The 15,444-nt window shown below is 42.0% G+C and overlaps 1 protein-coding gene across 3 annotated transcripts in view; it reads right to left on the reverse strand.

Annotated features, from left to right (window-relative positions):
• Positions 1-15,444, reverse strand: part of LOC113960653 (ubiquitin-associated protein 2-like) — a 110,238-nt gene that overhangs the window by 72,079 nt on the left and 22,715 nt on the right. For all 3 annotated transcript variants that reach the window (XM_027670323.1, XM_027670321.1, XM_027670320.1), the window contains exon 8: positions 1,394-1,446. In XM_027670323.1, coding sequence (XP_027526124.1) covers positions 1,394-1,446 — 53 coding nt within the window. The remainder of the gene's footprint in view (positions 1-1,393; positions 1,447-15,444) is intronic.

Here is a 15,444-nt window from a genome sequence, read left to right on the forward strand (position 1 = left end):
GAATCAATTTTACTTTATTTTTTCCCCAGGGATGTTTTGGGCTAATTTGTCTGCAGCTTGCTATTTCATTCACTCTTTCTGATCATCAGCACATGAACAACTTTCTCCTATGTTACAGGGATTTTTCCAGCACACCAAAATTAATAAAAATTAACAACAGGCTAGAGATTTCATTTGCTGTTCCTTCAAGATTCATGTACAAATTACTTGGGTTTAAAAGTTAATTACCTAGTCAGCATTGCTCAACACCCCTCCTGTATTACAAATGCTGCATTGTACCAGCAAACAAGGGTGAGAACAAGGCCATAATTTTTCATTATCCTTAGCCCTTAGTTTATTTCTAGCATAAACTGCAGAAATAGAGGACAGGTTTAAAATAGCTGTCAGTTTTTGAGGACAATAACTGATACAGAAAACCTACGAATTTTAGAATTTCTTTTCATTTTCTCGAAAGACATGTCCCTCTTGTTAGGTAAGAATGGAGTTTTCATATCTGTTACATGACACATTCACACATTTCTAGGGATAACACTGACATGCCAACCTACAGGAGGAGGCAAAAGGAATGACTTCTGAGACAATCTCTTACTCTTCTGAAAATAAACTTGAAATAATGGATGTTCATATAAAAAAAGAAAGACTTCTTAAAAGCTGTTTTCCTTTCCACATTTCTTGCTATCTAGTCTGTTTTCTAAACTGCTTACGCTTTAATATAACTGAAAACTTAAAATCACAAATGCAATTTTCATGCATGATGATCACAAATGTCAATTATTTTGCAGACATGAAGACATCTCTTGCCTATTAAAGAATGAGAACCAAAATTCTTGTAAGTACTTTAGACAACACATCATGATGAAGCAACAGGAATGAAGCAATCAAGTGCCAACATCAGCATACTGCTAACTCCTTTTTTAAGATTATGAACATGAAGTGGACTAAATGGAACAATTATGAAGATTTCAAACAAAAAGCATCAAACGAGGAGTCTAAAGTTGATAGTAGACTTCAGCACTTAATTCCATAAAAGTCTTGTGATAATATGGCTTAAAATCCTCACATAATAGTAGGGGGAAGTATGCAGTTAACACCCATCAGCATTGAGCAGTGTAGAATTATAATTCACAAATACTTAACTTGGGATAAAACTTAAAATTTTTTAATCTATGTATTGTCCACCCAGCAAAAAGAAATTAACATTTCTTGATTCGATTTTATTTTAAAAATAAACTTATCTAAATATATGTATTTTAAACAGGAATTACAGCAAGAAACACAGTAAGAAATATCACTGCATGCATACAAAGTATTACTTCAAACATTTAGTTTTTGAAGACAACACAGAAACTCTGAAAAGGGTAAATAATCAATAAGTCTAACAAGGCACACTTACATCTTCATTCCAGTCTTCTGCAGTCCATTCTTCTACTGAGTTTTTCCATGGTCCTATTGTAATTAGGGGAAGGAAAGAAAACAATTACAAGCTAAAAGCATAATGTCATGTTTCAACCATTCTGCTTTATAAGCAATCCTGCTTTCATTATTAGTGGAACACAAAGCAAGGAGATAGTGGTTGGAAACATGGGAAACTCTAGAAAACTGTTTTGCAGATTTACAATTTTGGGAGGGGGGGGGGGTCCTCTTGAATTTCTGATTTCAGGTATTTCTTAGCCACTATGGTACCAGACATAATTTGCATGAACATGTCTGCAACCAGCGATTAATCGTAAACATTAGAACTTCCTCCTATTACAATAAGAGGTTACTCAACCCTCCCATGGGATCTCCCAGTTTAAAGCACAAATTTATACAGAGTTTGAACAAAATATAACCACAACACCTGCTCCAACATCCATAATCCTACTTTCAACATACTCAAATTCAAGATCTATGACATGCCTCTGGAGGCTCCTTTCAAATGTCTTAACTCTCTCCTCAGGGCAAAACAACCCCAATGCCTTCCCCTGAGGGAGCAATTTTCTCTTAAAACATATATAATTCATATAACAGCAGCAGCAGAGTCAATAAGCTTCCATTGTAGCTGTAAAATGTTTCTTCCCATAACCTGTGGCAGTTTATTTGGCAAACATTGAAGCACAGCGTGCAGTCCAAAGCATGCAGCAACAAGAAACCTACAGGAAATGATCCTACAGATGCAAAAACATGATCCATCCTGGTAGTTGTTTCATCATAGAAGGGCATCAGCTTGGTCAAGCATGATTTACCTTTAGTGAATTCATGCTAACTGTTCTTGATAACCTTCTTGTCTTCCATTGGATAGAAATGGCCCCCAGAACAAGGCGCTCCATCACCTTTCCAGGGATTGAGGTGAGGCTGACTGGCTGGTAGTTCCCTGGGTCCTCCTTCTTGCCCTTTCTGAAGACCAGGGTGACATTTGCTTTCTTCCAGTCCCCAGGCACCCTCTCCTGATCGTCACCACCCTTCAAAGATGATCGTGAGTGGCCTTCACTATGGTGTCCGCCAGCTCTCTCAGCACTCATGGGTGCATCCCGTCAGGGCCCATGGACTTGTGGATGCCAAATTTTCCTAGGAATTCTCTAACCCGATCCTCCTTGACCAAGGGAAAGTCTTCCTTCCAACATTCCTTTACCCTGGTCTCCTGGGTCAGAGATTCCTGAGGTCTGGTCTTGTAGGTGCAGACTGATGCAAAGGTGTCGTTTAGTAACTCTGCTTTCTCTGCATCCTCTGTTATCAGGTTCCCCCCTGGATTTAGTAACAGGTCCACATTATCCTTAGTTTTCCTTTTGTTATTGATGTCTTTGAAGAAGCCCTTCTTGCTGTCCTTGACATCCTTGGCCAGATTTAATTGCAGATGGGCCTTGGCCTTCCTCGTCTCATTTCTACTTACTCTGACAACCTCTCTATATTCATTCCAAGTGGCCAGACCCTGCTTCCGTCTCCTGCGTATTTCCTGCTTATGCTTGAGTAATGGTGGGAGTTCCTTGTTCATTCAGGCAGGTCTCTTGCCCCCTTTGCCCAACTTCTTACTGATCATGATGCACCGTTCTTGATCCTGGAGGAAGGGATGCTTGAATACTGACCAGCTCTCTTGGACCCCTCTTCCCTGCAGAGCCTGTTCCCATGGGATTCTTCCAAGAAGATCCCTGAAGAGGCTAAATTTAGCTCTCCTGAAGTCCATGGTTGCAATCTTACTTGCTGTCCTACTTCTTCCTCACATGATACTGAAGTCCACAATGCTATCCCCAACCTTCACATCTCCAACAAATCCTTAGTCAGTATGAAGTGGAACAGCACATCATTTCTTGTGGGATCCTCCACTACCTGTATCGGGAAGTTGTCATCAGTGCTTTCCAGGAACCTCCTCGACTCTTTGTGCATTGCTGTGTTGCTTTTCCAGCAGATGTCAGGGTAGTTAAAGCCCCCCACAAGAACCAGGGCCTGTGACTGTGAGGCTGCTTCAAGCTGCCTATAGAAGGCCTCATCCACTTCCTCCTCCTGATCAGGTGGCCTGTAGCAAACACCCACAGCAGTGCCACCCTTACTAGTCTGCCCTTTCATCCTAACCCAGACTTGTTCATCATCCACCCCAAGACAGAGCTCAATACATTCCATGTGTTGCCTCACATAGAGGGCAACTCCACCACCGCACCTTCCTGATCTGTCTCTCCTAACCAGTGTGTAGCCCTTCATGACAGCATTCCAGTCATATGAGCTATTTCACCATGTCTCTGAAATGGCAATGAGATCAAAGCCCTGTGACTGCACACAGATCTCTAGTTCCCCCTGTTTGTTCCCCATACTGCATGCATTGCTGTACAGACACTTTTTAGAAGTATTTGCGTGTGTCAACATCCCAGTAGGGGTGCAAGGGGATGCCCCACGGTTACATCTTTGTCTGCTTGTGCTTGCTTGAGGTATCCCTTCTTAAGCCTCCTTTTGATACTAAGGTGGTCACTATAGTTCTCCCCTTCCCACACCTTATCTCTGTTGAGCCTGGCCCTGTCCTGTCCATTTCCCTTCCAATCTAGTTTGAAGGTCTCTCAAGGAGCACTGCTCCTTTTTCCCCTTTGAGACAGGTGGACCCCTTCTGTTGCCAGCAGGCTCAGTGTTGTATAAACTGACCCATAATCAAAAACTTCAAAGTCCTGCTGGTAACACCAGTCTCAAAGCCAGGTGTTCATCTGCATGGTTTTCCTGCTTCTTGCCCCATCATTCCCTATAACCGGCAGGACAGAAGAGAACACTACTTGTGCTTCAGATCCCTCATCCAGTTGTCCCAAGGCCCTGAGGTCCCTCCTGATCGTCTGCAGCCTTTTTGTTGGGACTTTGTAGCTGCCCACCTGGAAAACCAGTAGCAGGTAATAGTCAGTGGGCTGTACCAGACTGGGAAGTTTCTTGGTGATGTCTCTTACCCAGGCCCCAGGGAGGCAGCACACTTCCCTATGGGTTGGGTCCAGTCAGCATAGCAGGCCCTTCATTCCTCTCAAAAGGGAGTCACCAATGACTACTACCTTTCTTTTTTTCTTAACTGAGCAAGTCCTGATGTGGGGGGTGGGTTGCCCTGCCCTAGGTGATCCCTCTATCCCAGAATCACCTTCATCCACATTCTTGTTTCCCTGGTCCTCAGATTTCAGGGTCTCATACCTATTGTATAGAGGCACCTGGGGAGGTGAGGTAGGTCAGGAGGGGATTTGCCTGCCACCCTAAGCAATAGCCTGTTTCCACTCCCCTCCGTTGCTAAGGTCCCCTCCTCCTGTCTGGTGGTGAGAGGGTAGGGGATCCATTGCTTCCCCACCACCTTTGGGAGACTGAACCTACTTAGAATAATACTTGGGACAGTTTCCTGATATTCAATTTAAACATTTATGTGTTGCTCCTACTTATGACCGTGGTTCTGTGGGTTCTGTGGGTTTAGTCTTTTTAAATACTGAGCACAACATCACTCTTTTATTAGTTTACTCAAGCTGCTAAGTTTATTATTATCGTTTAACACTCTACCTTTCCCACTCAGTCCTTCCAGTTTCAGTTATTTCACTGGTCTTCTCTGCGCTAAATCCAGTTTGCTAACGTCTTCCTCCTATTGATGGGTTTCTAAGTCTGATGTTGCCACAAGCACAATTTCCTTCCCCCAAGCCATGCAAAGCATCACAATTCTTTCCTGTTTCCCTTAGTAACAAGTCTAATTTTAGAAAGTTATAAAACCAATAAAAAATATACTACATATTTTTGGTAAGGCTTCAGTTATTTCTCTCCAATTCCTCACTTCGTGTCACACTGTTTGATTTTTTTTCTATTTTGAATAATCAGCCATAGATATTAGCCCCAAAATAATTTTTTTTTGGTCTATCCTAAACTTATGTAATAATCCTTTCCTTTGGGATTACATTCACATTCTAGAATGACCTGAAAGTTTCCTAAAATGTTCCTTCTGACTTTTGCAGCAGTCCTAAAAAAAAAACTTCCTTGTAACTTCTAAGCTACACAGTTCCCTTCTTCCCCTTGACAGTTACACTATAATTTATTTTTTCATGTTGTTCTTCAATTTCAGAGTTATTTTAGACTGCTCATAGCCAAGATAATAACAAATTAAGTTTTTATGTTAAATTTATGAAACTCTATCAAAGTAGAAGTATCGTTAAATTACCAGAATATAATACCATTTTTTGTAACGTAATTTGAGAAGTGACCACCTCCAACATAATTTATTTATAAGAACTGTTGTGATTTGAGGTTCAGGATCTCCCATGGACTTGTACATTACAAAAAAAGCTAAGAGACTGAACATTCAGCATGCCTGTAAAAAAATATCAATTATGCTGTTCAAGTTTATTCCCTTTTCAATGAGGACTGGTTGTTTTGTTTCCTCCTATCTGTCCCTTCTCTTTACCTTTCAGTTGTACATTACTTCTATAAAAATTAAGATTTAGAAAACCCAATGCTGAATTATTTGAAATACAATCACACTTAAACATTATGAACCATTGAAGATTCGTCCTTTACTCTTTTTTTTGTGTTTCAGTCAACAACACTAAATTTTACCTCCACAGAACCAGTTAGTTTTTCTATAGGATTACACAATAGTGCACCTAGAAACACCTTTCATTCAGGATACTGCGATTCCTCTGGCATCTGCAACAATTCAGGACAAGAGGTTCTAGAGTGCTTTCAGTGCACGTATGGGGGCAAGTACATTTTAGAAACAAATAGTGTACTTATTTTTAATTGAAAATGTTGATGTTGATCATTTCCCACTGACTTAAAAAGGAAATACTAAATATTCAAAACTCCACAGAGCTTATATTTGCATGATGTCTTTAGAAAATATTTTGATATGCAAAACTGGTTTTGTTTCTCGAGGTAGTTGCCCAGTTACCTCCTTTTTAATGTAACTGCAGATGAAAGATACTAATTCTCTGTGTAACCAGTATGAGATAATTAATTTTTTTTTTAATTAAAGCAGAAATAGGACTGAGTAATGAGGAATAAAGACAGATTTCCATCCTACCCTTCCTCTCTGTATACACTAATCTGAAATCCTTTGCTAGCCCACTGCAGGCTTTATTGGTTTCCATACATACACATCACCCTCATTCACATCTTTAGTAACTCCACATTGGTAACATATTTATTACTGAGTCTGTTGATTGGTAACTAACATAACAGCACTGTAAGTTAAGAGGGAAAAAAAATTGAAAACTAATACTTGTGATTAACTGCTCAAATTCGTACAACCTGCTTCCAGCCTCCCATCTTGTCTGCCACTCCTTCCCCCCCCCACCTCTGTTTCCATCTTCCTTCTCAGCACTCTCTTCTATTTTAAAACTACTGCCTCAGCTGCAGCATCCTCTAATAATCCTCAAGATGCTTTCCATCACAAGGTTGAAAGTGTTTCCCACTTGGACAAAACTAAATGATTCCATTTTAAAGCCTACTCTTTTTCAAGAAGTCTTTTTTGCTCAGGGACTTATTTCTGACATTCCTACAGCTTGTCTAAAGAAGAAAACACTAAAACAAAACACAGTCCCTATAGTCATATACATAGAGATGTAGAAGCCCAGAAGATAAGGGGCTAATGTGTATGTCTCAAATACTGATAGCTGGATGGCTGTGGAGCCAGTCAAGGATTGTTGGGAAGATCAGCCAAGGATTATTGGTAATAACACACTGTGAGAAAGAACAAGATGTGGCTGGAGAAGGTAGGGCAGCACTTTTTTGGGACAAATGTCCTTGTTCTAGTTCCCGAAGATAAGCACAACATAGTACAGCACAAGCGCAGGAATGAGATTAGGAAGTAGGCATGGACTGTAGGGGGGATCAAGACCACCCAAGACCCCTGAAGATTTTGTAGGAACTCTCCACACTGACACTCATTCATTAATCTGACAAGGACAGGGAAAATTCCCAAATGCCTTCTCACACCTTCTACGTCCCATGCTCCTCAACTTTCCATGGATGCCTTGAGTTGTGTTACTGAAGTTCAGTGCGGTTCTCAGTGACACATGCACAGCCTAACAGCAACAATGCACTTGGAATCCAAACAGAAGTTCCACATGTCAACTAGTACACTTTGAATTTCCACCTATCTGTTTGCTTAGCAGCACACCCCTCATGTAGGCACATTCATACTCTTATGGGGATCTGTTTACCCACACCAAAAATACTCTTATTCCTAGGCAGAATTCTTCCATTACTGAAGACTGAGGAGATGTCTACAAGAAGGAACAGAGGTTGCCATAAGGGAGGCACATGAAGGCCACCCTGAGTTAACAGAGAGGGTCACAAAACATTTGAGTTCACTTAGGAAGTGAAACAAGTCAAAGTCATGCATAAGCCTTACAGTTGCATTCATTAATAACTAATTAGTGAATTTTCTATCTCTGGTCCAGTCTCCTCATGCCTTTCTTCTCTATCTTCTTTCTTTAGCTAACCTTATTGCTTCTGCAATACTTGTGACAACATACTTTGCTCTCTGCTACCATATAGCAAACAACAGTATTGGTATTCCTAAGGGGAATTTTCAAATCATTAGGTGTTCTTATTATCTGATAAACTTATTTAAAAAATCAACATGAGTGAAAGTAAAAGATGTGTTTCTGTTTGCACCATAGTACCAAGTAGTTTTAAAAGTAATTTCTTGGAAAGATACCATAATTTTGACCAGAGTGCTCCCTTTCAGTAGCCATTAATATACTCAAGGCCACTCTCCTATACTGGACTAGAAGGCACTCAGAGTGACAAGACTCATAGGCCCTCCTAAACTCTGAGCCTGTTATTGTCTTCTCTGGTTAAGTGGAAACTGGTTTGTATGAAGTTTAGAAAGCTGCATCTCAAAAGGCTCACAGCAGATCCCAATGGAGCATGCTCTGGCCTCCAGTGTCAGTCTTCTCCTTCCACAATTGACACAGGGGTTGATGAAAAATCATCTGAGTAGGCTTCAGTGATGAAGACATCAGAAAAGTTACCCTTTGCTGGGTTAAAAAAATTCTATCACTCTGTGGTGCAGACAATAACATACATGAATTTCTCCATTCTGATGCAGGGTTTCCTTTGTCTTTATCTCCTGTCACAGAATATGGGAAGCAGAAAGGTATCCTGTTTTTCCCATCACAGACAAGCAGGTCACACACTTCATTTCTGAACAACAAGATCACTGTTAAAAGGTTCCTTTCCAAACTACATCTGTCTCTTGCCTTTGGCCAGGACTGTGCACTTCCCACTTAAAACTTCATACAGAAACACACAGCTGCCTCTATGTTCAGACAGGACAACTGCTCTTTTGGCTTTCATTCAGTTGCCTACTCATGCTTTAATTAATTCTTCTCTTCAAAAGTGGCAGATCTTGGAATTCTCCATCTTAGAGACTCACATTCTTATATTATACAGATGGGGCTGCCAAAGCCATCCCAGTGTCACTGAGTTTGTTAATGTTTTTTTTCTTTTTCTACTTAAATATTCAGACCCTACTGCTCAATGCCTATGAACCAATCACTTTTAGTAGGACTTGTGAGAGATACGAGTTGTTTAGCTTAATAAATTTTAAAGAAGAATGAATCACTTAAGAGTCATAATATTGTGTGATTTAGTATGCCATTTGCTTAGCTTTACTTGCTTAGCATGAGTAGTTGGATGTGCTGAAGCCTTAGGCTGCAAGCTTTATTTTCACCTAGATATGCTTTTGGCTGGAATAGAGTTCATTTTTTTAGTTATTTTCCTAGTAGCTGGTACAGTGCTGTGTTTTGAGGGGATTTCTTTGTTCTGGGTCCCTCTCCGGAGGCACCTAAGCTCAAGCTGACCTGCTGCTGTACCACTCTATTAAACTACTTATTTTTATAAAATCCAACACTTGAGACTCTGCTGTGGGAAACCTAGAGTTGAGCCTGAAAAAGGAGGAAGTGAGCCCAAGAGTGAGTGTGTGTCAAAATTCCATGAGTAGACTTAGTGGAAACAGGATGGGGGGTTGGCCTGATCAGTGTAAACTGCACAAGGAGACAGGGTTGGTGCTTGGCCTGATCAGAGTAAAGCGCACAAGGATAAATAAGTGATGGGAAACATACCCGGCATAGAAAAGGGGGTGCCCTTGGCCAAGGTACTACAAAACTGGAAAAGAATTTTTGGTTCAGCAAATCTATTAAAAAGAAGCACACAGATATTTTATGTCGAGAAGACCGGCCATTTATAACTAGAGGTGGAACCCTGGCAGAATGGCTGCCGCTGCAAGGGACCTTTGACCAGCACAGACTTACCTTTCTGCAACATCGACTAGAGGATAGGTTCCCAGGACAAATAGATTACTGGTACATTTGGGATGGTTAGGTGTGGGAGAGAAAACACCCAAGTCAGGTGTGGGACGAAAGAGGCATCACCAAAGGTAATGCTTGCAGTAGGTAAGCCTACTGGCCTGGACAAGCCTTAGATAATTGCCCAATCGTCCCTGTGCCACCTATTGCTTCCTGTCTGCTAATTCTGTTCTGCTGGCTGATGGATTCTATCCTATGCTTCCTAACGTCTTGCCTAATCCTGCTGCCATGCAACAGAGAGCTGCAGGTGGACCCCCATCTGTATTGCAAATATTTACAAAATCACCTTGGAATCCTGGTGACTTGGCTCTATGGGGGACATAAAATGCCAAGACTGAGGAAGGATGCTGAGAAATGCACTCAACTATTTTCCAATATATGCACTGGACACAATCTGAGCTAGGGAGATACCCAGGTGTTGCTGAGGGAATTATTCCAACCTGATGAGAGAGATAAATAATAGGTATTCTGAATTGGCTCAACAGGCAAGAGGTAACAGACACCCCTGGCCAGCAAATGATCCAAACTGGAACTATAGTAACGCAGGGGATCAAGCCATCTCTCAAACAGGGCTCTGGAATTTAGTAGAAGATATTAGAGCATGTGGGGAACAAGGGATGAATTGGACCAAAGTACAAGAACACAGGCAGAGACCCAATAAGCATCTGAGTGATTTCTGTAGATGGCTCCAAATAAGCTCTGCTAAAACATAGAGGAGTGATGTTGCAGAATTTTTATGATGTGCTCATGAATAATGTCTTTGTGAATCAGGCAGCCCCCGATACACAGAAATACTTTAATGAACACATGCCTGGTTAGTAGGGAGAGAATGTGCAAAAGATTTTGAGTATTGCTGTGTTTGTATATGATGGGCACGAGGGAAAGGCAAAAAGTTGAGCAGATTAAAAGAGAAAAACAAAACAACAGAAAATAAATTTACTGGCTGCATCTTTAACAAGGAATTTACAAGTGAAGGACAGACCGGGGAGTGAGAAGACCAGATACAAGATCTGAACTAAGACCAGGATAAAAGGAAAGAGGAACAGGAAGGAATGCTGGAAGTGAGCATTGTTATTGTGGGAATTTAGGACATACACAGTGGGAATGTCCACTCCAGCCACAGGAAATAACAAAAGGTAGAAATTGTCACCAGGGAAAATTGTCCCAGGAAGACTCACAATCACAATGACTATAGAAAAGGGACCCTGCAGATTGGGGGGGGAGGTGTGTGTGTGTAAAGATTAAAAAATTTTCATATGTGGGCAATTCATTTGGACCAACAGGGACATACTATAGGTAAAGTTGAAGGATGTGAAGCTGAATACTTGGTAGATACAGGAGCCACATTATCCCTTGTGAATTTTACCCCAAGAGGGTCTGGGACCACAGACAGAATTTTAATACATGGAGTCACAGGACAAAGAGCAGAATTCAAGTAAACCCCTATTAGTAACCATAGGAAACAAGAGTGTATGGGGGCAATTTGTATTAGCAGAGGACTCCCCAGCATGCCTGTTAGGGAGAGATCTCTCACAGGCTCTTGACATAGAATTACACTTGTGACCTGAAGGAATAGATTTAATAATCATGGTAATGATGACTGTGGCCACTGAAAGCCCACAGTGAGCTAAAAATACTGGAAATATTGAAATCAGTACCAACAAAGCTGTGGAGTAAAACTAGCACAGATGTAGGTTGACTAGTTTCAGCTCAACCCGTAAACAAAAACATGGAGGAAACCCGCCCCCAGCTGTAAAGCAGTATACTAATCCCCAAGAAGCTGAAAAGAGAATTCAAAAGCAAATAGACCAGTACTTAGCTCAAGGAATTTTGAAAGAGTGTGTGTCGCTAAATAATACTCCTATACTTCCTGTAAAAAAAACCCAATAGATTAGATGAAGATAGGGACCTGGAATACCATTTTGCACAAGATCTAATTAATCAGCACACTGTGGCTCCTCATCCAGTAGTGCCTGAATCCTCTATCATACTTTTACAAATATCACATTGGGAAGGATATTTTACTGTGATTGATCTAACCACTGCCTTTAGTACTCCTCAGATAGGGACAGACAAGTTTGCCTTTACATGGAACGGACAATTAACCTGGACGAGTCTCCCCATGGTATCCTACAATTTTTTCACAAATACTGAGAAATTATTTGAAAGACATAAAACTGCTGGGTAAATCAGCTCTTGTACAATATGTAATGATTTGCTAAAAGAAAGTACAGATAAAGACGCCTGTAGAACAGATACTATACACCTACATACTGCCTTAGCAGAGAAAGGTCATCCCACATCTCCATCCAAACTCCAGCTGTGTCAGGAGGAAGTTAAATATTTAGGGTTTATCCTAAGGGAGGGGCAGCAAGTAATAGACCCAGAAAGAATAGAAGCTATAAATAAAGCTTCCACGTCTGATTACAAAGAAACAGTTGTGAGGATTTCTTAGAACTGTGGGATTTTGTTGACGAACTCCTGAGTTACGAGAATTAATGAAGCCTCTGACAGAAGCAACAAGAAATGAGGACATAGAACTTATTGCATGGGGTCCGTCCCCTCATTCTGGGATACCCTGTAACAGTTTAGGTCACAAAGTGGAAATACTGTTGAAACAGTATGCAACCCAAGCCTTATTGCCGCAACAGGCACACAGATGCAAGCTAATTCTTCTAATGGCAGATAACGTAACTTTGAAAAGATGCAATACCTTGAATCCAGCATCCCTAATGCATTTGCCTGATGATGGGGAACAACATTATGTGTGAGTAGGTGATGAACATATCAAGTAAACCATAAGCATATTTAACTGATGTGCCTTTGCAGAATCCAGACCTAATTCTGTTTGTAGATGGCTCATTTTACTACCTGCATGGACAACAACAGACTGGATATGCTGTGACCAGCCGTGGGCAAGTAACGGAAGCTGAACCTCTACCAGTAACGATGAGTGCACAAGGAGCAGAACTGGTAGCTTTAAAACATGTAGCACATCTGAGAAAAGGTAAACGACTCAATATTTATAAAGATTCTCAAAATGCCTTCAGGATATGTCACACAACAGGAATGTTATGGAAAGAATGAGGATTCATCACATGATCAGGAAAGTGTCCAATGGAGAAGAAATATATAATTGGTCAGAATCAATCCAGCTACCTATAGAAATTGCTGTCATATACTGCCCAGCCCATACTAAGGGCACTACAAAAATTAACAGAGGGAATGACTTAGTCAAAACAGCCATGAAAGCTGCAGCCCAACAACCTCCGAGATGATGCATGGTTGTGATTCCAGCAATAGACGAAAGCAAACAGCCAAATTTAACAGACCACAAAACGTATGAGAATGACTGTTCATCATATCAAAAAGAACAGTGGAAAGAATGGGAAGCAAACAAAAATGAATGAATATAGACAACTACAGTGAAACCAATACTACCAAAGAAATACATAATTACTGTGGCTAGACAGTTTCACAAGAAGACTCACATGGGAGCAGTGATAGATAATCAGCACCAAGAACTTATGCTGCTTCAAAAAGAATCACCAGTAGTTGCTCGACTTGTTGTAAAATCATAGAATGGTTTGGTTTGGAAGCGACCTTAAAGATCATCTCGTTCCAACCCCCCTGCTGTGGACAGGGACACCTTCCACTAGACCAGGTTGCTCAAAGCCCCATCCAGCCTGGCCTTGAACACTTCCAAGGACAGGGCATCCACAGATTCTCTGGGCAACCTGTGCCAGTGCCTTATCACCCTCACAGGGAAGAGTTTCTTCCTAATAGCTAACCTAAACCTACTCTCCTTCAGTTTAAAGCCATTCCCCTTTGTCCTATCTCTACATGCCCTTGTAAAAAGTCCCTCTCCAGCTCTCTTGTAGGCCCCCTTCAGGTACTGGAAGGCTGCTACAAGGTCTCTTTGGAGCTTTCTCTTCTCCAGGATGAACAATCCCAACTCTCCTAGCCTGTCTTCACAGGAGAGGTGCTCCAGCCCTCTGATCATCTTCTTGTCCCTACTCTGGACATGCTCCAGCAGGTCCACAACCTTCTTATGTTGGCAGCCCCAGAGCTGGATGCAGTACTACAGGTGGGGTCTCACGAGAGCATAGTAGAGGGACAGAATCACCTCCCTCAACCTGCTGGCCATGCTGCTTTTGATGTAGCCCAGGATACACTTGGCTTTCTGGGCTGCAATTGCACATTGCTGGCCTATATTCATTTTTTCATCAACCATCACCCCCAGGTCTTTCTCCCCAGGGCTTATCTCAATTCATTCTCTACTCAGCCTATACTTGTGCTTGGGATTGCCCTGACCCAGGTGCAGGACCTTGCACTTGGCCTTGTTGAACTTTATGAGGTTTGCACAGGCCCACCTGTCAAGGTCCCTCTGGATGGCATACCTTCCCCCCAGTGTGTCAGCTGCACCACATAGCTTGGTCTCATCAGGAAACCTGCTGAGGGTGCACTCAATCCCACTGTCCATGTCACCAACAAAGATGTTAAACAGCACCAGTCCCAATACTGACCCCTGAGGAATGCCACCCGTCACTGGTCTCCACTTGGACATTGAGCCCTTGACTGCAACTCCTTGAGTGTGACCATCCAGCAAATTCCTTATCCACTGAGTGGTGCACCCATCAAATCCTTGTCTCTCCAGTTTAGAGACAAGGATGTCATGTGGGACTGTCAAATGCTTTGCACGAGTCCAAGTGGGTGACGTCAGTCACTCTTTCCTCATCCACCACATCTGTAAACCCCATCAACCAAATTTGTCAGGCATGATTTGCCCTTAGTGAAACCATGTTGGCTGTCACCCATCACCTCCTTATTTTCCTCGTGCCTTAGCATAGTTTACAGGAGGATCTGCTCCATGGTCTTGCCAGGAACTGAGGTGAGACTGTCCAGCCTGTAGGTTCCTGGGTCTTCCTTATTTCCCTTTTTAAAAATGGGAGTTATATTTCCCCTTTTCCAGTGAACTTGATCTTGTGCACCTCCACATTCCTTAAATGGTCTCCAACCTGATCTTCTCGAGCAGGCAGTTCCTCATTTTCCCAGTCCCTGCCTTTGCCTTCTGCAACTAGGATAGTGTGGCTGGAACACTTGCTGGTGAAGACTGAAGCAAAAAAGTCATTGAGTACCTCAGCCTTCTCCATGTCCCAAATAACCAGGTTTCCCCTTTCCTTCTAGAGAGGGTCCATGTTTTCCCTAGTATTCCTTTTATCACAAACTTACCCATAGAACCTTTTCTTGTTGCCCTTGACATCCCTGGCTGGGTTTAGTTGTATCAGAGCTTTAGCTTTCCTAACCTGATCCCTGGCTGCTTGGACAACCTCTCTGTATTCCTCCCAGGTTACCTGTCTCTGCTTCCATCCTCTGTAGCCTTCTCTTTTGTGTTTAAGTTTGTCCAGGAGCTCCTTGTTCATCCATGCAGGCCTCCTGGCATTTTTGTCTGACTTCCTCTCTGTAGGGATGCATTGCTCCTGAGCTTGGAGGAGACAATCCTTGAACATCAAACAGCTCTCTTAGGCCCCTCTTCCTTCCAGGGCTTTATCCTATGACACTACCAAGCAGATCCCTGAAGAGGTCAAAGTCTGCTCTCCTGAAGTCCAGGATAGCGAGTTTGCTGTGCGTCCTCCTCACTGCCCTAAGGATCTCAAACTCCACC

This window comes from Neopelma chrysocephalum, unplaced genomic scaffold (genome assembly GCF_003984885.1).
Source record: "Neopelma chrysocephalum unplaced genomic scaffold, ASM398488v2 Primary Assembly neopelma1_96827, whole genome shotgun sequence".
NCBI classification, from domain to species: Eukaryota; Metazoa; Chordata; class Aves; order Passeriformes; family Pipridae; genus Neopelma; species Neopelma chrysocephalum.